This window comes from Lasiosphaeria miniovina (genome assembly GCF_030549165.1).
Source record: "Lasiosphaeria miniovina strain SMH2392-1A chromosome Unknown B0T26scaffold_1, whole genome shotgun sequence".
NCBI classification, from domain to species: Eukaryota; Fungi; Ascomycota; class Sordariomycetes; order Sordariales; family Lasiosphaeriaceae; genus Lasiosphaeria; species Lasiosphaeria miniovina.
Window position 1 is genome coordinate 1,021,159 of NW_026848220.1, and position 18,810 is coordinate 1,039,968.

Consider the following 18,810-nt stretch of genomic DNA (forward strand, 5'->3'; position numbering starts at 1 on the left):
TTTCTATCGACCCACCACATCTGGCAAATTCGTGCTCGCCGTTTTCATCGTAAAACAACCGTATCTTGCCTTGGCGTAACTGACGGCATCCTTCGCATCACCGATAGCATCTGTCGCATCACCGATAGCATCTTTTAGATCACCGATAGCATCTTTTAGATCACGAACAGCACCATGTCGTCAGAGGACAATGGTTGTTTAATAATCGACGACTGGCCAATGATGCTTGATGGGTCTGATTACGATAGGAAGCAGCTCCTATCTCTTGTTCGCGACAACCACAGCCCGTTTCGAGACGCATGGAATGTGAAATCTCTCATCCGAGAGGTGGAAGCTGCCGTCGACGATGAAGTTGTAGACATCCCAATAGTCACAAGGGGGTCCAGCAACCTGGTACGTTGCTCGTTACGACTTAATCACGGCTTGCGGCGCGAGTTAACATTGACATTAACCAGGGCCTTCACTGCCGATTATCCAACAAACAAGACATCGTGGTCCGCCTTGGGCGCAGCGATGTCAACGAGCCCGACTATGACGGCCCCAGCATGGAACTCATCCTCAGCGGCATCGAGCTCCAGGTTGCCGTGAACGGCCTCTTGGAACGAATCCCGGATATCCCCAACTCACGACCCGTCCATTTTCGTGCCCCTGCGAGGTGAGCTGGCGGCGGGGGCGCCCACCCCCCAGCCGATAGTATCAGCGGCAGACCTTTAATGGTCTTTGAGAAGAAGGATGGTCGGGCCAATGTCTGGGAGGAATCGAGTCCAGTCGGCAAGGTAAGCACATGGCAAAATCATGACTACTACCCAGTTTGGCCCACGTCGTACGATACATTGCATCTCGACTTTCTCGAGACAACACTTTCTAACCGCAGAAATGCATAATCCGAGCTAGGGAAGCCTTCTCGCCCAGGCGGCGTGCATCCGCGCGTCCCTGTTCAACTTCATGGTCCCCCGGGATTTCATTACCAAATGGCTCCTTCTCCGGACCTTCAATTTCATACCCGAGGAACTTCCCATCCCAATCACATTCACTCGAGCTTTTTGGACCGCCGTGTTGGCGGCCATGGTCGAGGTAACGATTGGATCCGAGCGCGACATGATAGGATGGGAATCCGACAACGACACAGTAGGCCCTAAATTAATAAAGGCCAAGCAGGCTGTCCTCAGCCTTATCCCGCACATACTGCCCGACTGCCCAGACAAGGAACGGCTGTGCTACAGGCCCGTTCTAGAGCACGGCGACTTTGGGATCTACAACATGTGCGTCGCGGTAGACGAGCCCGGCGGCGAAGCCCGCATTACGTCGCTCTTCGACTGGGAGACGGGCTGTACTGTCCCCGCACACCTCGCCGACCCCGAGATGACGGTCCTGGTCGACCTCACGGCCGACGAGAAAGGGCACCCTACGATCACCCGGGTCGAAGACGATGCTACGCAAGAATACCCTCACGAGTACATGGGCCATGCGCGCCAGTATCTCAGGGTATCTATTACACTAGACTAAGCGTTTGAGCAATCCAATGTCCGACGAATACATTAGCTGACAAATGTCCAATCACAGGTTCTTTACGCACACGCGCCAGAATTCGAGAGCGCCATCGCCGCGGGAAGGGACGCTCGGCACCTTTAGTTTTCGCTAAAGAAGTGGCCAGGAGATGACCCGGAAGGCTATTTTGGCCAGCTAGGCGCCTGGGCACTGTCGAGAACGGCTGAGATCGAGGGGGCGAGTGGCCCATAAGCGCCGTTAGATCCTAATTTCCCAGGCCGAAGTCCCTTTGAAGGCCGTCTCGACAATGATGTTACGATTAGTGACCGGAGAATTTGCGGAAGCGAAATGTGGCAGTGGAACCTAATGCTAGTTGTCAGGACTGCTAACCATAGTGAGTAGTATTAACATCCCGCCCGTCGACGGCTATACAATCAAAGCGTAGAGTCATAGGGGCCGGTCGCTTTTTGAACGACACTGTAGCCACAAGATCCTCTGTTGTCTAGAAACACGACAGGTAAACCCCACGGCCTACATAGATCGTAATAATCAGGTAATCCCTACCAAGTTTGGGATAGTTCTAGCTAGTAATTTAGGATTCCTAGAATATTCAGAGCACGGCTTCACACTTTGACATTATCGTGATGGTGCAAGTATTCCGCTTTCCCTCTTCATAGTGGTGATGTGCTCATCCCGACATGCTGTAGCGGGGTTGCGACCATATAGCTGCTGCTGCCTAGAGTGCCAGGCAACAGGTATCTGTTTTGTGTCTGCTGGCGTAACGGCACCACGTTATAGGTTACGAGCTCCTGTCGTTTCCAGGCGACCGTACCACCCAAAAACCACCCAATTCAATTCCAAACCAAACCCCAACAGTATCAATCTGCCCCAACAGTATCAATCTGCCCCAACAGTATCAATCTTTATATAATGCAGAGGGCAAGTAAGGAAATACCTAGTACTACGTCAAAGTATTAGATACTACGATTTACGTAGCGGCTTCTACTCTTGAGGACATATTACGCCTAGGGTTTTTCTATATCTATATTTACCGTAGAGATACTCTCCCGCCTGGGTTTCCCAGCTTTATTACGTTGGAACCTCTGTTAACCCTAGGGGTAAGTTGTTGTTAATGATGCCTAGAGTGCTAGGCAATAGCATTCGTTTTGTGTCTGCTAGCGCAACGGCACCCCGTTACACGTGCAAGCCCCTCCCCGAACTTCTCTCGAATTTTTGCATTCAGTTGCGCTGCTATCTTGGTTTGGTTCTAACATCAAGTAAGACGCGTGTGCGAAGGCGGTGCCACGGTGCCACGGTGCCACGGCAAAGACAAGTTCACTCCTGCCCACTTTACCTTCAAGGAGAAGGGTCCGGTTTCGGTGTTGTTAGAAAGTGTAAGGCTAGCACACACACAGCGGGAAGTCCAAATGAAGGCGAGCATGTAGCGAGTAACAACAAAATTTAATTAATGTCTCTCCAGTCTTCATCATCAAAGTGAACGGCGAACTCCTTGCCAAGTGAGGTAGGTAAGAAAGTATCTTAGAAATTGCTCAACCCCCCACTTTCAAGGCCGTTTCTCAGCCCATCTCATAGGGTGCAAATGCTGTATGTAAAGAGAGAGGATAAATGAGTTACTTGGTTGGAAAACGGTAGATGCTGTGCAGTTTGATGCACGACAGTGGATCCGAAATAGGAAACCGACTCCTTCCGCTTGCGATGATCTCATGACGCATTGGGGTGGCCTGTCAGGTTTAAAGCGCGGGGGCCCGGGGGGGAGGGGTATGACGGTGGCGAACCCTGTGGTAAATCGATCGGTTGACGTCGGGGTCCGGTGATCGGCGCATGCGCTGGCCGAGGAGCACGCTCTGGCCGAGGAGCACGCTGAAAATGGGCGGGGCTGACCCCATCTCGGACGCTGAAAGAGGGGGCCGGAAAGTTCTTGAAAAAAATGGGGGAACTATCACAGCGTCAGGCCACCTTTAGCCCTCAGGCGATGTGCATGAATTCCCCAACCGCAGCATTGTAGCCAACTAGCTTAATAGCCGCAAAGGGATCGTTGGAAAACTTTTTGCCCACTAAATACCAGTCCGCTCAATTGCAACGTCGGCCGACCATCCAACCCGCAGCACCAGCGCTCTGAGGGCGAGTCTAGGCGGGCCCTAAGCATGCAGCAGTGACACGGGTGTCGTAATCGCGCAGAATGGTGCGAGGCGCCCGCCGCACAAAACGCGGCGGGCCGCGGGCACGTTTGGGGCGACAGGGCAGCTGCCCACAGGGGCGAGCCAGTAAAAGCCGCCAAGAAGTCAGCGGGCGTCGAGGTTTTAAAGAGTTTGCACCCGTGATGTCTGTGATTCGGCGGCCTCAAAGATCGCGCAAGATGGAACGTCGTCGATTGCCGGCGCAGTTGCAGTTGGGCCTCAACTGGCCATAGCAGAGCCCACAGCAGCTTTCCATCTGCTTGCTTGCTCGCTCTTCCTTAGCCAACTAACGTCAGCTGTGCTTATGGGAACATGCAGCTCACTAACTCGGCCCTTTGACGTAACTGTGCGTCCAGAATCCCCATCGGCTGCAATATTGGCAGTTGGCTATTAATTCTGCTGTGTCTGCCGCACTTTTGGCGAGCACACCATTCTCAGTGAGCGTCAAAACACACCACACCACACCACACCACACTACACAGACACACGCATACACACACACACACACACACACACACACACACACACACACACACACACACATACACACCACACTCAACACAAAATACACAAGACAGCCACAACTTAAAGCCAACTCTGACCACAACCCAACAACATGCCCAGCAAACTGCCACGGAGACAAGAACACCCCATGAAGCGCGTCGACGCTTGGGACGACGGATCCGAATACCTACCCGGCGACAAGATGCCTCCCCCGCTTGGCGGAGACAAAGCCCCTTTCTACTCACCTCCGGTCCCTGAGGCGGCACCGAAGACGTCGGCATACGTGCCAGGCTACGCGAGGAAGCCGCCAGGGAGAGACGACGACACCCGCCCCAGACACCGCCACGCCTCTCCATCCTCCGGGTCCGACGGCCGAGCCCGCGAGAGGAGGCACCACCGCGAGAACAGTCCGCCGCAACACCGCCGGACGCGGTCACCCTCGCCTCCTCGCAGGCGAGAGTCCCAAAGGCTGGCAGCCCGAGACGGCCGCCCCAACACCCTAGAGTCCCGCGCGACTGCCCCCCCGCCCGTAAGGGACGACCCGCCCTCAAGATACGCCGCAAGGTCTCCCTCACCACGCCGCCACCGAGACCGCGACCCGCCGCTCCGGCGATCCGACCGGCACCGCAGCCCGCCTCCCGCACGCCGTCGTGACCGCGAGCGCGACCGCGCATCAGACGGCCACCGGGAGCGCTCGCCGCGGTCGGACGGGCACAAGCGCACGCGGCAGCGCTCGCCGTCGCTGGCACGCAAGGCGGCCCCGCCACCATCAGCAGGCAAGAACTCGTCAACAGCCACGCACCGGCCGACCATGGCGCGGTCCAAGACCACATCAGCCAAGGAGCGGTTCGCGGCGCTCAGCCCGCGGTGGCAGCAGGCGGCCGCAGCAGCCTTCCAGGCCGGGTCGGCGACCGCCATGAACCTGCGGTCGCAGCCGGGCGCGTGGAACGGCGAGAAGGGCGCGCGCATCGCGACTGCCGCGCTCGGCGCCGCTGCGATCGATGCGTTTGTGCACGGCGACAAGGACCGCGATGTGGCCAAGTCCAGCAAGCCCAAGGAGAGCAAGATGAGCAGTGGCGACGGTGGCAAGGCTAAGGATAAGGGACCTGATGTCCAGGCGCTGAGTGGCGTGCTCGGCGGGCTGATTGTTGATCAGATTGCGAAGAGGAACGCGGCGAGGCATAGCAAGGGGAAGCGTTAGGAGTATGGGCGGAGGCTATGCGGAGGGGGTTATGACTCATAACTTGGACTTTAGCTCGCTTGTTTCAGATTGTTTTCTGGGTGTTGCCTTCCTCGGTTTTCTTTTTTCTGTTTTTCTTTTTTCTGTTTTTCGTTTTTTCTTCTTTCGGGTTTCTTTTCCCCGAGGTTGTTACCGGGCATGCGATTTGTTTACTTTGTACTTTATTTACTTTGTACTTTACTCCTGGGTCTTGTCTTTATTATTGCGTTGAGGATGGGGCACGAAAAGAGGATTCGGGTAGTCAATATGATTTAATATCGCATAGTTATTATCTATCAGCTATCTGGGAAAAAGGCTCAACTTTGGTGTCTTCCAAGATTTTGCCATTTGACTTGGGTTGTTTTGCGATTAGATGGCGATTTGAGGCTCTGGCAGATAAGAGCAAGAATACGGGCCGCCAGGCTGCCTTTAGGATCCTCCTTATGCTCATATGGTTGGGGGAGGAGGGTTAGGGTTATGAACCAAAACTAATCCTGAAGCGGCCAAAGTCCCACATCCTCACCAATCTACCCAATTAAGACGATGCAATGCCCCAACCCCCCGCCGTCTTGCGCACTCGCAAACCTCTCCCCGACTCTCTGATTACCGCCGCCTTCAATTGCGTCTCGTTTTATCGAACTCCTGAACCGAATGGTCACCCGCAATGGCCGCGCCACCCCGCGAAATGATGCCCAACCCTTCCTACGCCGGGCTCGAAGGGCAGCAGCAGCTGTTCCCGCCGCCGTTGCACGGGCTGCAGGCAGCGACGCAATTTGTGAGTTGCAGCCTGTCCTTCCTCCATCGCAAGGCCGCCGCCATGGTCGGAATTGATGGCGTTCGGTGCATCCATCACCCAAACCCTGCTCGGCCTTGGCTAACTTGACTCGGACACAGGAACGAGCGCGCCAGCAGAGTAGGACCCCGTTGCGGTCTCGCGTCGAAACGCCTATCCATCCACCCCAGATCCCCACTACTCCCAACCTCGCGCCGAAGCCACCTGGCTACCAGAACCCGCACCAAAAACAACCACCACCACAACACACGCCACCTCTGCCGGCCCGGAAAGGACTGCAGCCGCAAATCACGGGCCCCGTGTTCCACCGCCTCGACCCAAACAACCAATACCCGCAACCCCAACCCTTTCAGTCTTTCCAACACCCGGCCCAACAGGCCCATAACCTTCAGCAAGCCAACCAGGCTCAGCAGGCCCAGCAGGCCCAGCAGGCGCTCCAGGTCCAGCACCAGCAGGCCCAGACTCAACAAATCCTGCTAGCCCAGCAGCAGCAGCAGCAGCAGCAGCAGCAGCAGCAGGCCCAGCAGCATCGCCAACAACATGCCCACCAACAATTCCACCTCCAACAGCCGCTGCCCCAGACTCCACAGCAGTCGCAAGCCCAACGTCCCCAGGACCAACAGTCAAATCAGGACCAAGATGAGTCGATGCTAGATGGAGACGGCCAGGACGACGAGAGCGACGGCGACGGCAACGACGGAGGCGATAGCGGTGAGGCCAACGTGGGCGAGGACGGCCAGCCTCTGTCGCCATCCGACCCCAAGTTCGTCGCACCCCTCGCCCAGCCCGTCACGCCGCTGCAGCTGCCCAAGGTGCGGCCGACGCTCATGATCGGGCCCTACGAGCAACGCCAAGACGCCTTCAACGCCGTCCAGGAGTACGCCATCAGCCAGGGCTACATGCTGGTGCAGTCGGGCTGCGCCAAGGCCAAGACGCCCAGCGGCAAGTACGAGTCGGACGCTGCCGTGGTGCGCGTCGACTTGATGTGCGACCGCGGCGGCTCCTGCAAGAACCAGGGCACGGGCGTGCGCAAGCGGCCCACGCACCGCATCGGCTGCCCGGCGCGCATGAAGCTCGTCTGCCGCAAGCGCCAGGCCTCCAAGTGGTTCATTGACGTGCGCTGCGAGGAGCACAACCACGACCTCGACCCCAAGAACATCACCTCCATCGCGAGCTACCGGCGGTGGCGCCGCATCCAGAACGGCGGCGCCTCCATGGAGACGCACTCGGAACGCTACAAGCGCGTCAGGAAGCCCAAGGTCATCCCGCCCGTGCCTCCGCCGCAGTTCCATCAGACGGGCCCGCAGCCTCCGCCGCCGCCCACGAGCCCGCTCCACATGGCCGCGCTGCGGGGGCAGGTCAAGATCCTCGAGATCCTGCTCAACAAGGGCGCCGACATCGACGCCCTCGACGCCACGGGCCGCACGCCGCTGCACTGCGCTGCCGAGGGCGAGCGCATGGACGCCGTCAAGCTCCTAGTCGAACGCGGGGCCGACGTGACCCGGCTCGACTCGAAGGGTCTCAGCGCCCTCCATGTCGCCGTGGAAAGGGGCATGGAGGATGCCGTCGTCTTGCTGATCGAGCATGGCGCAGACCCCAACCAGTGATCGGCTCAAGGCGTTGTCTGACTAGGGGGGAGAAGTCTGGTCGCCACAGGCACGTACCGGAACTAATATATCACTCTCCGCTCTCGTCCTAGGACACGGCGAGGGATCCGAGTCCGGTTTCTGAGCACTATTTATACGCGTGATATCGTTCCCACCGTGCGAGGCCAGGTCGGGAACAAAGATGTTCGAGTACAGTTGCATTGCACGGCGTCGGCAGTATGCAACGCACGCACGATCTTGGTTGGCTGACTTTTCTTGGAGCACCAAGCGTGCTGCTGCTGCTGGAGGTGGTAATACCGATAGATAAGAGGCAGCGAGATGGACAGATCCGACCAAGGTGGAGAGATAGATGATCACATTGGAGAACAAGATGTTGCTTGGGCCAGGTTTCGTATGCCGGTTTAAATAGCATGCGCAAAAGAAGGGGTGACAAAACGGAAAGATGAGGATGGCTCCACTGAGAGGACGGTACTTTCCCTGACACACCTCACCCAAGCGCGCTGGGTCATTGTTGAGCGTAACGCCAAACTGCGAGCATACGATGGCCGTTCGTTCGTTCGTTCGTTGTCGAACAGGCTCTTGGGAGGCGCCGAGTCGGCCGAGACGGCCGAGACGGCCGAGTGACGAAGGCGGATCCGTCCAGTCCGAAACGCTCTCTTAATCAATAGCAAGCGAGCCTAACGGCACCATGATTCCGTACGGGCGAGGGTCGTAGGATGATGGAAGTACCAGAGGTCTAGCCATCTTGGTGAGCAGGGCCAGCACGTAAAGACGAGAGGCTATTGTGTCTACCAATATCACCAGAACGTTATTTAGAGCCCCTGCCACGGCGCATGCGTGTTGTGTACCTACCTACCTCACCCAGCTTTCCGTTCGGAGCTGGGCGTAGGGTGAAACCAGTTCCACGTCCTGCAACACACGTTCTCTGGTACCGATTTACCTTTGGGAGGGCCCTCTCCCGGTTTGTTTGAGACAGCCAGTGTGTAGGGTGAGTAGAGATGGAATAGCTCGCCCGCCCAGCACGACACAGGTACCCGACCCAACCCGGCAGATGGACCCTGGCCCTGTGCAACGGGGGACAGAGACAGAAAAGCCCCGAGCGAGGTCGCACAGAGGCGCCATCGTCCCGTCTCTAGGGCGTCTCGGGATAGGATAGGCGGCTTGTGCTACGCTCGGCCATGGGCTTGTCTCGGCTGGACATGGCAGAGACAGGCCCTCACTTTCTCTGGTGCCACCCTGTCTTTTACATGCCCGTTCCCAGTTGCCGGGTCGGCACTGGCAAAGGGTTGTTTGGGATTCCACCACACTACGGCCACGGGAGACAGCCGTTCACTGGACGGTGAAGAGACAGGTGGCACGAGGCCTGTATTTTCATCCGCAAGGTAGGTAGGCAAACAAGCAGACGGGCCACGACAGCGGGGATTTTGTCCAGGCTGCCTCCCCCCCCGTCTTCGGCTGCTCCCAAACAACGGAGGCTCGGACTAGCTCATTTCGCTTGTTTCGTACTTAATAATCCCGACACGGCCATCAATAACAACAGCCCCCTCCAACCCGTACATAACCACCGCCAGCCATCACGGACTAGAATTGTACTTTGTCCCGAGCACACACGCGTCGTCAACCTGAGCCGCACTGACATTCTGCGCCACGATGCCCCCGGCCGCGAAGCGCATCAAGTTGCGTCCACCGACGGCGCTGCCGGCGAGCTGGTCGTGGGGCAGCCAGCCGCGGGCGCGCAGGCCGTTCTCAGCGTCATACATGAAAGCAATCAGCGAGTCCTGCATGGCATCCGCCACGAGGCGCTGGAACGGCTCGACGCCCGTGCGGCCGCCGTACGTGCCGAACAGCATGGGCACGTCGCTTGCGTGGTAGGCGCCCATCCACGGCAGCGGCGTTAGGCTGCTGAAATTGCCCGCGTACTCGTACCGGTACGTCGTCAGGCCCTGCCGCGCGCGCGCTGCCGTCGTGTTGCTGGCCAGGCACACGAACACGCCGACGGTGGCCGCGTCGACCCCCGCCTGCCACGGCCCCGCGGTGACGTTGGTTGTTGGGTACCGGTAGAGGGTGGATTGCTCGTTGGACGTCGTGCTGACCAGGGCCGGCACCCGCGCGATGCGCCCCGCCGCGGTCCGCGCCGTGTAGTTGAAGAAGACGCGCTCGCCATCCGGGACGGGCTTGAAGGTTAGGGATGGGCGTGTGCCGTTGTCCTTGTACTGCCCAACGAAGTTCTGCAGCAGCGACATGGGCACCTGGCGCATGCACGCCAGTTCCGCGGCCGGGTCCGACGGGAAGTCGCTGGCTGTGTTAGCTATTTCTGCCGTGCTTGTTACGGAACGGGCTGTGGTACCGCCCTTGTGACAAAAAAAGCCAACCAAAAAGGGGCTGTGTTTTGCCCCCCCCCCCCCCCCCCCCGTTTGGTTGACCCAGAAACGCACAAAGAACTTGCCCGACAAAGAGAACCAAAGAAAAAAAAAAGGGGGGGGTAACCTACCACCCAACATTCCGCGCCACGAACGTGAAATTCGTATGCCCCGCGTCGGGATACGAGATATTCACCATCGCGGTACCCGACTGCAGGAACAGGCCGGCCACCAGCGGATCATCCGGGTAGGCGTACGCGAGCAAATCCGCCGCGACACCCCCGGCGCTCTGGCCCCACAGCGTGATGCGGGCAGGGTCGCCGCCGAACGCGGCGATGTTGGCGTACACCCACTCGAGGGCGGCGCGCATGTCGAGCACGCCGACGTTCTGCGCCGCCAAGCCCGCCGCCCACGGGAACCCTGCGATGTTGACGCGGTAGTTGGCCGTCACGGCGATGACGGGCTGTCCGGCGGCTGCGGCGTGTGCTACGAGCCCTGCGGGCCTCTGGTAAGGTACGTCGACGCCGCCGCCGACAAAGTCGCCACCTGGTAGGAATAGGGCGACGGGGAGCAGTGGCTGCTGCGTCGTGTTTGCCGCTGCCGTGGTGGGGGTCGTGACAGAGGACGACGAGTTGAGCAGCGGCGCCCACACGGCCAGGTACAGGCAGTCCTCGGAGGACGCCTGGGCCATGGCACCGGCGGTGAAGCTCTGGCCGTACAGGCGCACGGCGAAGTCGGTGATGTTGGTGGTCCAGGCCGTCAGGTTGCGCGACTGGTACTGCGGGCACGACGGCGGGAAGCGGCGCGCGAAGAACTGCCGCCGCGACGCTGGCGCTGCTACGGGTGCCAGCCACCGCCGCGCCCCGATCGGCGGCTCCGCGTACGCGATGCTGCGGAACTGCCGCACCCCCGGGAACGCATCGGTGTCTATGAGCCCCGTGTACGTGCCCGTGGCTGTCTGTACTGTTAGCTGCTGCTCCTGTCCTGTCGCTCCTGCTGCGAGGGAGGTAAGAAACAGCAACTGCAGCAGCGGCAGAGCAAGGGCCGACATGGGAGGTGGGAACTTCATGTTGAGTGAGCTGTTGATCGTGGTTATTTGCTCTGTTCGAGGTCAAGAACTGCAGACCGAGGCCGGTCTTTATTACTGCATAACATGTTACGCAGGCAAGGTGTACATCTGCACCTGAATAGAGTGATCCGTGGCACCGGCACCCTGTGGTTTCCTGGGTAGAGCACCTACCGACGTCCATACCGACGACAGAACAACGCAGCATTATTTGCTGCTATTCCGCGTGTAACGTGTGCAAGACCTGGTCGCTCAACCTATTTGTGGTGCAATTACTAGCATGGCTGTCAACAATACCGGGCGGGCAGTCTTGCTATTGGATGCGGCTGGTCTACTATTCGGCCACATCTATATTATGGTACCAGGTACTGTACAGATGACCATATTTAGGTTACGGTTGAGGAGCATCGACTATCCCTCCGGCTAAAGCCTGCGGCCTGCCAATGATAAATCTGCCGATATTATATGCAGCTCCAGCCAGACCTTACCTAGTGCGCGTTCGCTTCGGGGCAGGCGATAACTATCTTTCCTACAGTCAGGTGTGCTTTGATGTTTATTCCGGTGAGCTCCTATCCAAGATCCACACCAGCCTCAAAGGTCTAATTATTGAAATAGACTACCTATCTTCCTCTGACGTCCCTCGCACGACCTCCATCTCAACAGTACCATGTCTAGCACTAACTGTCTATAGGGATAATAAAACACCATCCAGCAACGGATGTTCCGGCTGCTGCGTCCGGAATTGGCAAGGCGAGCGAGTCACATGTCGTCCGTTCGGGTCCGTTGGTTCTGGACTCACCAAGACCAAAAGACATTTCTGGCAGCAGCAGAAAGGCATCCAGTGCTTGCTTGATCATGTCGGCAAGTTTCGAGTCCAAACCCGACGTTGAGGCATTGCAAGGGCTGCTGGCTGGCCTCCAAATGCGTTCCATACGCGGAACCAAGTGTCGAGGGGGGCGCCGACAATGGTATAAGACTCGCGCCAAGGAAACACATTTCCCACGTCCATAGGATATCTTCCTATGCTGTTTCAATCAAAGCAGCGCCCCAACGCGACGGGCTGAGCTCGGTCTCCGTATCCACTTGACGTGGAGGGCAATGCGAACCACCCGCCGCTCGCAGAGTCCGAGATCGCATTCTTCGTCCACACTTAGCCTCACTCGAGCTAGCGCTTATTATAACACCCCGTTGGAAGAACCAGAAACTTCACGTCATTTCTTTCTCTCTTTGACTTTACCAAGCATCACCACAAACCCAAGCAACGCGCAAGATTGCCTTTCACAACAGCCTCAACCCCCCCGTCACCAACACAGTGGCCCCAGCCACGATGCGAGCCTGGCGGTACGCAGACGGTACTACAGCCAAGACGCTCGCCGGCAAGCTGCTTGAGGACTCAATCGTGCTGGACACCGCCGCACCAGCACCCGACAGGCAATCCCTCGCAAAAGACCAGTTCCTCGTCCAGGTGATCTCGGCGGCGCTCAACCCGGCCGACTACAAGCTGCCCGAGTCGGACTGGTTCGGGCGCATGTTCGGGCTCGGCAAGGACTCGCAGCCGGGCATGGACTTCAGCGGCCGCGTCGTCGCCCGGCACCCGTCGCTGTCGCCCTCTGCATCACCGTTCGAGGAGGGCCAGCTCGTGTTCGGCTCGCTGGCCAAGGCGTCGCGTTACGGCGCGCTGGGCGAGTTCGTCGTCGCGTCCACGGCCGAGCTCGCCGCCCTGCCAGCTACCGGGATTACCCTCGACCAGGCCGCCGCGCTCGGCACCAGCGCGGGCACCGCGTGGACGGCCGTCGCGTCTCTCGGCGCGGCTGCCAAGCCGGACACGCACGTCTTCGTCCACGGCGGCAGCGGCGGCGTCGGCAGCTACGCGGTGCAGTTCGCCAAGCTGCTCGGCGCAGCCTCCGTAACAGCCAGCGCGTCGACCGCGAACACGGCCGCCGTGCGCGCGCTCGGCGCCGACCACGTCGTCGACTACAAGACGACGCCGGATGTGGCCGGCGAGCTGGCGCTGCAGAAACGCACCTTCGATCTCGCCGTCGACTGCGCCGGCGCCCCGGCCGACTTCTACGAGCGCTCCGCCAGCCTGCTCAGGCCGGACGGCACGTACGTGCAGGTCGCTGCGGCGCCGACCGCTGGCGGCATCGGCAGGGTCGTCGCCAACATGGTCAAGGCGGCGATTGCCCGCCGCCGGTTTGGGTTTGCCGCGGACAAGGGCAACGCCGAGGTGTATGCGCGCTTTGCTGGCTGGGTCGCCGAGGGAAAGCTCGCGCCTGTTATTGGCCACACGGTCGCCTTCGAGGACGTGCCGGCTGCGTATAAGACGCTGCGCGAGGGGAGGGCGAGGGGCAAGATTGTCGTGCGGGTTTCGGAGCCGCCGGCGGGCAGGTCGTAGGTTCTGTGGAATATATTTAGTAGTTTTGCGTTTGGAAACATCGCTCTTCCCTGTTTAGGTTTTGAGGATTTTGAGGCGCCTCATTCTTTGACTCCGGTGGGGTGGCAAGGTTCCGGAAAACTATGAGCGAAGAGCCAACCACTAATCAACCTCAAAAGAGGCTAGCCGAAGGATACCGCCCCTGGATCTTTTACTACGCACGCCTCCCTCAGTGAACTAGAGAGCGACACCCCTCGAACCTTTTGTTGTAGCTCTTGATGAGACGTCGATATGAGCACGCGAAGCTTATTATATGGTAGGATCGTTCGATCCTGCTAGGTTATCTTGTCACACGTCCTGCACCACGTCTTGAAAGATAACAAGAGAAACACACAAGTGGTAACGTGGGTCCCACGCCGATTCTATAACTTGTAATCACATGTACATATAATGAAAAATACAACTAGCCTTATATATACGCAGTTGCCGAAGAAACACACAAGGAAAGTCGAAGGGGCGGAAATACATGTGCCGTCCTCCCGACGTGCTCCTTGCCAGAGTAGGTGTCCAAGCCGGCAAGGGAGGAGTATTGCTACTTAAGTGGTTACACACAAGTGACCCTCTTGTCAAAGGGAAAGAAATAAAACAAGGCGGGTTTTGACTAGCAAGTACCTACCGTAGCCAGCCAGCACAACGCCAGCTTCGTAGTGGGTTTGAATAGGACGACATGGTAGTGAAGAAGGAGCGGCCAGGTGAAAGCCCAATCTCCCGCAGTAACAATCCAAGGGCGAAAGTCGAGCCTTCGGGCGAGCGAGCCATGACAGACAAGGAAGAGGGACCTGACCAAGAGTTTGGTGGCCCTGGGCATGGGCAGTAATGCGGCCGGCTCGTAATCCTACATCCCTGACTATTCGTATCGTGGCGACTCTCCGCAGTTCACTAATGGCCGAGTCCTTTGCGACTTGAATATTTCCCATGCCGTACTAAAGATATGCCGCACCAAAGGTAATAAGAGCCTGTCTCTCCGACCGAGGCGCTGCTTGCAATCCCCCTGCCGTCGCCGCCGCGGCTACTGCCTGGTTTGCTGTTGGGGGTGGGGATGAAACCAGAACTGGTTGTGATGGCGGCGCAGTTCATCTTAGCTTTCCTCTTGCCAGTGGTGATGATTGCTGAGAGAGCGGCCCGACAACCGGAGTACCCAAAGGGCGCACGGGTGGCCTCTGGGCTGCGGGTTTACGGGGCACTGTCGAGGTTGCGGCAGCGAAGACATCCGCGGGGACCGGGGTGGTGATGGACGCCGAGGTGGAGACGGAGTCTATTCGTGGTTGCTGTGACATCTCCGAGCCGTGAACCCCGGAATGATGGCTAGCTAGAATCCTTGGCATGCGCCTTCTAAGTTCAGTTATGGGCTGGGTATTAACGGTCCGCAACCGGCTTGATCTGTTGGCCGGGGTGCTGTTCGCAGTCGTCGAAGGTTGCTGGCGCAGAAGCTCGCCAGATAGCGAGCTATCGCTTCTATCAAGAGTCTCGTCTTCGAGGTCCGTGAGACGCGATTTGCCGGTGCCAGACCGGCTAGTCCTTTCGTCCGACCTCGATTCACTTGATTCGGCACGTACTATAATTTCCATGGCAACGTCGTCACTGAGACTGTGCACGGACTCTTGGTCCTGATGGGTTGGCGGAATCTGGGGGCCTGTCGACGGGACTGTCCTACTCAACTTTTTCCTGTCCGACAACTTTGATGCGGAAACAGGGACAAACCTCGCAGCAGACATGGCTGGTCCCCCAGAGGCCGGAGAGGAATATTGACTATGCCGATTATTGTTGGGAACAGCGGCCGGCGAGGCGGGAGAAGGCGGTTTCGGAAGAACTGCAGTCACGTCCTGCTCTTTTTCTGCGGGTTGAGGGTCATTGGAAGTAGCCCTGCCAGAATAATGCTCGTCACTCTGGTTGCCTGGCCGTTGCTTCATCATTAGCATCCCAGTCGTGGGTGACAGACGTGGCAGCGTTACGACAATGAGAGCATGGCCACTAACTATCATGGCCTGGGCTCTCCGCTGGCGCTCGAGAGCCAGCCAGACCCATTCTCTTACAGAACTTTCGGGCGCCTTCGTACCCTTTGGCCTTTCTGCATTCGGGGTCATCCAGGTCGAACGAGCTCAGCTTCGAGGCCAGCACCCATATGAGAGCCTTTCTATCGTCGGAGATCTTGACGTGGCCCTCGTCTGGCACCTCCACGTGGTCGAAGAATAGAGTGGGGAACCTGCGGCCACGCGCTGACCTGCGTCGGTCTTGGTATTCTGCAGCCCATCCAATAATAGCCCCGCCGGACTTGCCAGTCGTGTCGTAACAGACGGGGATCTCGTGGGCCAGATAGGAGTCGTAGAAGTCGCCCTCGACGCCGGTTGACTGGAAGCTGCCTAGGGGCAGTATAAGGCATGTATAGACCTTTCCCTTATGATGTGCGCGGTAAACCTTCCCGACGTCAGGGTTAAGGATGCCTGAGTAGTCTCTCGACTTCTTCGCCTTTGGATTCTCATGCTTCCCCTTTGGCTCCTCGTGTCTATCCTGATGCGCCGCCTGCGCCGCCGAAGTGGAGCTTTGGCAATTAGTATCGTCCTGAAGGTGGGCCGATCCGGCATGGGACTCGCGGGCGTTCTCGCCTTGGGTGACCTGATGGGAATCATCCTGATACTGATGAGTAAGCAAGAAATCGCGGAGCACTTGGTTATTGAGTTTGGCCTTTTCCTCAGTGCAGTTTTGTACAAGGATGCCGAGCTTCTTGACGGCATTACTATAATCTTTATTCAGGTTGCCATGTTGCCTCCCGTTGAGGTGCTTGGCCGCCCCCAGCAGCGGATGCCTGTGGAAATGCTTGTGATGCTCTTCGCACAGAAGAATGTACCACTTGCCCGTCTCCTTTGGCCACTCGACAATGAAATGCTTTTCTTCTGCGTTCCCGTTCTGGTAGACTTCTTCAAAGTCTATCGTCCTTTGTTGGCTTCCTCGTCTTTGCCTCTTTTGTGTGACCGAGTCTCCAGTGGGCCCGCTATTGTTCGTTTCAGCGGCCCCTCGCTTGCGACGCTGGTTAGAGGCTGCCCGGTCCGACTCGTTCGCGGGTCGGGAAGTTTTGGTGGTCCGGTCCGATCGCCGTGGCTGTGGGTCATCGTTGTAATCCAAGAAATCTGAATGGCCCAAGTATATAGTCTCGTCGCCGTCGTCCTGTGCAGCAGGTGGCATGTGCGGGTGGTTGGCAGCTTGGTTTGGGTTATGGGGTTCTGGAGCTGGGGTCGCTTCGGGCAGGGTCGAGGCCTGTAGCACAAGAGCAGTTAGACACAAAATACAGGGCACGGACCTCGCAACACCAAAACCGGGCGGTGAGGGCTGACGAACCAAGGGCCCAAACGCCGATTGCCATGGCGCTGTCCACTGGTCGAATGAGCGTCTCAACTCGTTCTCTCGGGTGTTGTATTCTCGATACAGCTGCTCTTCTCTTGCCCGATACCTCTCAATACTGGGCTCCAATTGCCTGCACTCCTGCTTGAGGTCCTCGTTCGATTGTACAATATTTTTGAGCGAGTCTTTGAGCTCCTGCATCGACTCTTCGAGATGCTGTATCTCCACCTGCAAGTCTTTTGCCTTGCATTCTCCGTCCTGCAGCTTTCGTTCGATGGCCTGGCGTTGCTCGAGTTCCGTCTTGCTTTCAGTTTGCAGGGCAGTCAATTCTGCTTCGAGGTTGGAACGAAGCTCGCGAAGCTCTTCCTCTAGGTGGGTTCGCCGCTTGGCCAACTCGCGGGCCGACCGAAGCAAAAGTTCGTGGAGTTCGGCCATCCTGCCGGTGCGGCGCGGCGAGGAATAGGTGCGGGGCACGCCTTTCCAGAAAGCGCCTTGGGAGCTCAACGTAGGTGTTGTGCTGGCGAGAAAGATTTTCCTGCGACAAGATTGCCGGAGGAAGAAGGGGGGGGTTGGGCCATGCCACGATGGGCAAGGAAGCTCGGCTCGCAGACCGCCTTGTTACACGGTTGCGCTGACTACCTAAACGAACCTGGTCGTGGCGCACATCTCACAGTGTCGACAAGGCCTCTCACAGTGTCGATAAGGCCTCTCACAGTGTCGACAAGGCCTCTCACAGTGTCGACAAGGCCTCTCGACCCCCTCACGAGTGAGGGCGATCACTAGCCGCGCACTGTACCAACCGCTATCCGCACCCTGGGCTCTGCTTAGGCTCTAGCTATCTTCCCGCCAATCTGTGACTGTTGGATTCGCCAGGTACCAGTACTGGAAGCAACAGGGCGTAACTGCACGCCGAAAACTGGTGGTTCAGGGATGATTGTTGATGTGTCTATGTATCTAGAAGAGACAGGTGGCCGTAGGCCACTCAATAGAATCCGTCCCTGCGCCTCCGCCGCCACCTCTGCGGCTGATGTATGCGCCTCCACCGCCACCTCTGTGTGGCTGACTAGCGCGTTATTCCGACATTCCAACAGCGACCGTGCGTCTGCCAACAAAGAAATCCTTGAGCCAGCTAAAAGTTTCAGGAAATGGTCAGTACTGGTGATGTCTGGTGCACGCGCGCCGCAGAAGAAGAGGCGATCGTCCGTTGTGATTGCTCTGCTGTGGCACACCGTTCAGGCTCCATGGAGCTGGCAGCAGGCATCTCTAGTGGGGGCGGGGTACTGATCGGGGTATCTATGTAGGTTAGCCCGGATGTTGGGCTCTGAACTAGCAGGGGATATCTCGTTGCTCATTTGCTTTTTCCAATACTTCTCTACTTCAATTTCTCTCCACTCAATTTTGATCACAGATCTAAGTAAGTAGGGTTTTGATCCCTGAGCCGCCTGCTAGTTGAGAACTCGAGCGAACGAGCATGTGCAGTACTGCTCGCCAAACTACAAAAACTAGGACGAGTTGGGATTAGGGTTTACCCCGAACTTAGCAAAGACTTTGGAGATTCCTAAGCATTCGACTTCGTCTGGCCTGGAATACCTTATGGAGTACCAAACCGGCTAGCCGGCCTTCGTGCCTCTTGGTGCAGACTAATTCGCTCTCATCTTCGGCCACTATTAGCATATATGGCGATCTTGCTCTTCCTCACTAGTGTACAGGACTTATGATTGGTGAAGATTCGTAGACTATCTATCCCCAATATTTAAGCCACTTTAAGCCACATCCGAGCCACAACCAAGTTGAACTCTTAAAAG

At 57.8% G+C, this 18,810-nt stretch overlaps 7 protein-coding genes across 7 annotated transcripts; 4 read left to right on the forward strand and 3 right to left on the reverse strand.

Moving 5' to 3' along the window:
* Nucleotides 1–174: 174 nt before the first annotated feature.
* B0T26DRAFT_808050 (uncharacterized protein) lies at nucleotides 175–1,745 on the forward strand (the record flags this gene model as incomplete). The annotated part of the gene is made up of 5 exons (XM_060447242.1): nucleotides 175–393; nucleotides 456–655; nucleotides 695–776; nucleotides 895–1,485; nucleotides 1,564–1,745. The coding sequence occupies 5 exons, from the start codon at nucleotides 175–177 to the stop codon at nucleotides 1,630–1,632; spliced, it is 1,161 nt and encodes a 386-aa protein (XP_060302082.1). The 3' UTR covers nucleotides 1,633–1,745.
* Nucleotides 1,746–4,153: 2,408 nt separating this feature from the next.
* B0T26DRAFT_683119 (uncharacterized protein) lies at nucleotides 4,154–5,723 on the forward strand. Its single transcript, XM_060440784.1, has one exon. The coding sequence runs from the start codon at nucleotides 4,303–4,305 to the stop codon at nucleotides 5,389–5,391; it is 1,089 nt and encodes a 362-aa protein (XP_060302083.1). The 5' UTR covers nucleotides 4,154–4,302; the 3' UTR covers nucleotides 5,392–5,723.
* A 196-nt stretch (nucleotides 5,724–5,919) lies between these two features.
* B0T26DRAFT_7325 (uncharacterized protein) lies at nucleotides 5,920–7,873 on the forward strand. Its single transcript, XM_060443114.1, has 2 exons — nucleotides 5,920–6,184; nucleotides 6,298–7,873. The coding sequence occupies exons 1-2, from the start codon at nucleotides 6,074–6,076 to the stop codon at nucleotides 7,807–7,809; spliced, it is 1,623 nt and encodes a 540-aa protein (XP_060302084.1). The 5' UTR covers nucleotides 5,920–6,073; the 3' UTR covers nucleotides 7,810–7,873.
* Nucleotides 7,874–9,383: 1,510 nt separating this feature from the next.
* B0T26DRAFT_632667 (Alpha/Beta hydrolase protein) lies at nucleotides 9,384–11,220 on the reverse strand (the record flags this gene model as incomplete). Its single annotated transcript, XM_060436465.1, has 2 exons — nucleotides 9,384–10,104; nucleotides 10,301–11,220. The coding sequence occupies 2 exons, from the start codon at nucleotides 11,218–11,220 to the stop codon at nucleotides 9,384–9,386; spliced, it is 1,641 nt and encodes a 546-aa protein (XP_060302085.1).
* A 1,342-nt stretch (nucleotides 11,221–12,562) lies between these two features.
* B0T26DRAFT_745279 (uncharacterized protein) lies at nucleotides 12,563–13,630 on the forward strand (the record flags this gene model as incomplete). Its single annotated transcript, XM_060444544.1, has 1 exon — nucleotides 12,563–13,630. One exon carries the CDS (start codon nucleotides 12,563–12,565, stop codon nucleotides 13,628–13,630), a length of 1,068 nt encoding a protein of 355 aa, XP_060302086.1.
* A 200-nt stretch (nucleotides 13,631–13,830) lies between these two features.
* Nucleotides 13,831–14,789, reverse strand: B0T26DRAFT_7349 (uncharacterized protein). Its single transcript, XM_060443216.1, has 2 exons — nucleotides 14,286–14,789; nucleotides 13,831–14,201 (listed from the first exon to the last, which is right to left on the reverse strand). The coding sequence occupies exons 1-2, from the start codon at nucleotides 14,584–14,586 to the stop codon at nucleotides 14,032–14,034; spliced, it is 471 nt and encodes a 156-aa protein (XP_060302087.1). The 5' UTR covers nucleotides 14,587–14,789; the 3' UTR covers nucleotides 13,831–14,031.
* Nucleotides 14,790–15,415: 626 nt separating this feature from the next.
* B0T26DRAFT_7372 (uncharacterized protein) lies at nucleotides 15,416–17,072 on the reverse strand. Its single transcript, XM_060443415.1, has 3 exons — nucleotides 16,999–17,072; nucleotides 15,726–16,921; nucleotides 15,416–15,563 (listed from the first exon to the last, which is right to left on the reverse strand). Exons 2-3 carry the CDS (start codon nucleotides 16,847–16,849, stop codon nucleotides 15,551–15,553), a joined length of 1,137 nt encoding a protein of 378 aa, XP_060302088.1. The 5' UTR covers nucleotides 16,850–16,921; nucleotides 16,999–17,072; the 3' UTR covers nucleotides 15,416–15,550.
* Nucleotides 17,073–18,810: the final 1,738 nt, after the last annotated feature.

Bases quoted from the DNA above. Each gene is read 5' to 3' on its own strand.
- B0T26DRAFT_683119 (XM_060440784.1), top strand. From the start codon at position 4,303: ATGCCCAGCAAACTGCCACGGAGACAAGAACACCCCATGAAGCGCGTC.
- B0T26DRAFT_7325 (XM_060443114.1), top strand. From the start codon at position 6,074: ATGGCCGCGCCACCCCGCGAAATGATGCCCAACCCTTCCTACGCCGGG. The intron at 6,185-6,297 runs GTGAGTTGCAGC...AACTTGACTCGG, and splicing joins TGCAGGCAGCGACGCAATTT to ACACAGGAACGAGCGCGCCA.
- B0T26DRAFT_7349 (XM_060443216.1), bottom strand. From the start codon at position 14,586: ATGGGAAATATTCAAGTCGCAAAGGACTCGGCCATTAGTGAACTGCGG. The intron at 14,202-14,285 runs GTAGGTACTTGC...CCACTTAAGTAG, and splicing joins CGTTGTGCTGGCTGGCTACG to CAATACTCCTCCCTTGCCGG.
- B0T26DRAFT_7372 (XM_060443415.1), bottom strand. From the start codon at position 16,849: ATGCCACCTGCTGCACAGGACGACGGCGACGAGACTATATACTTGGGC.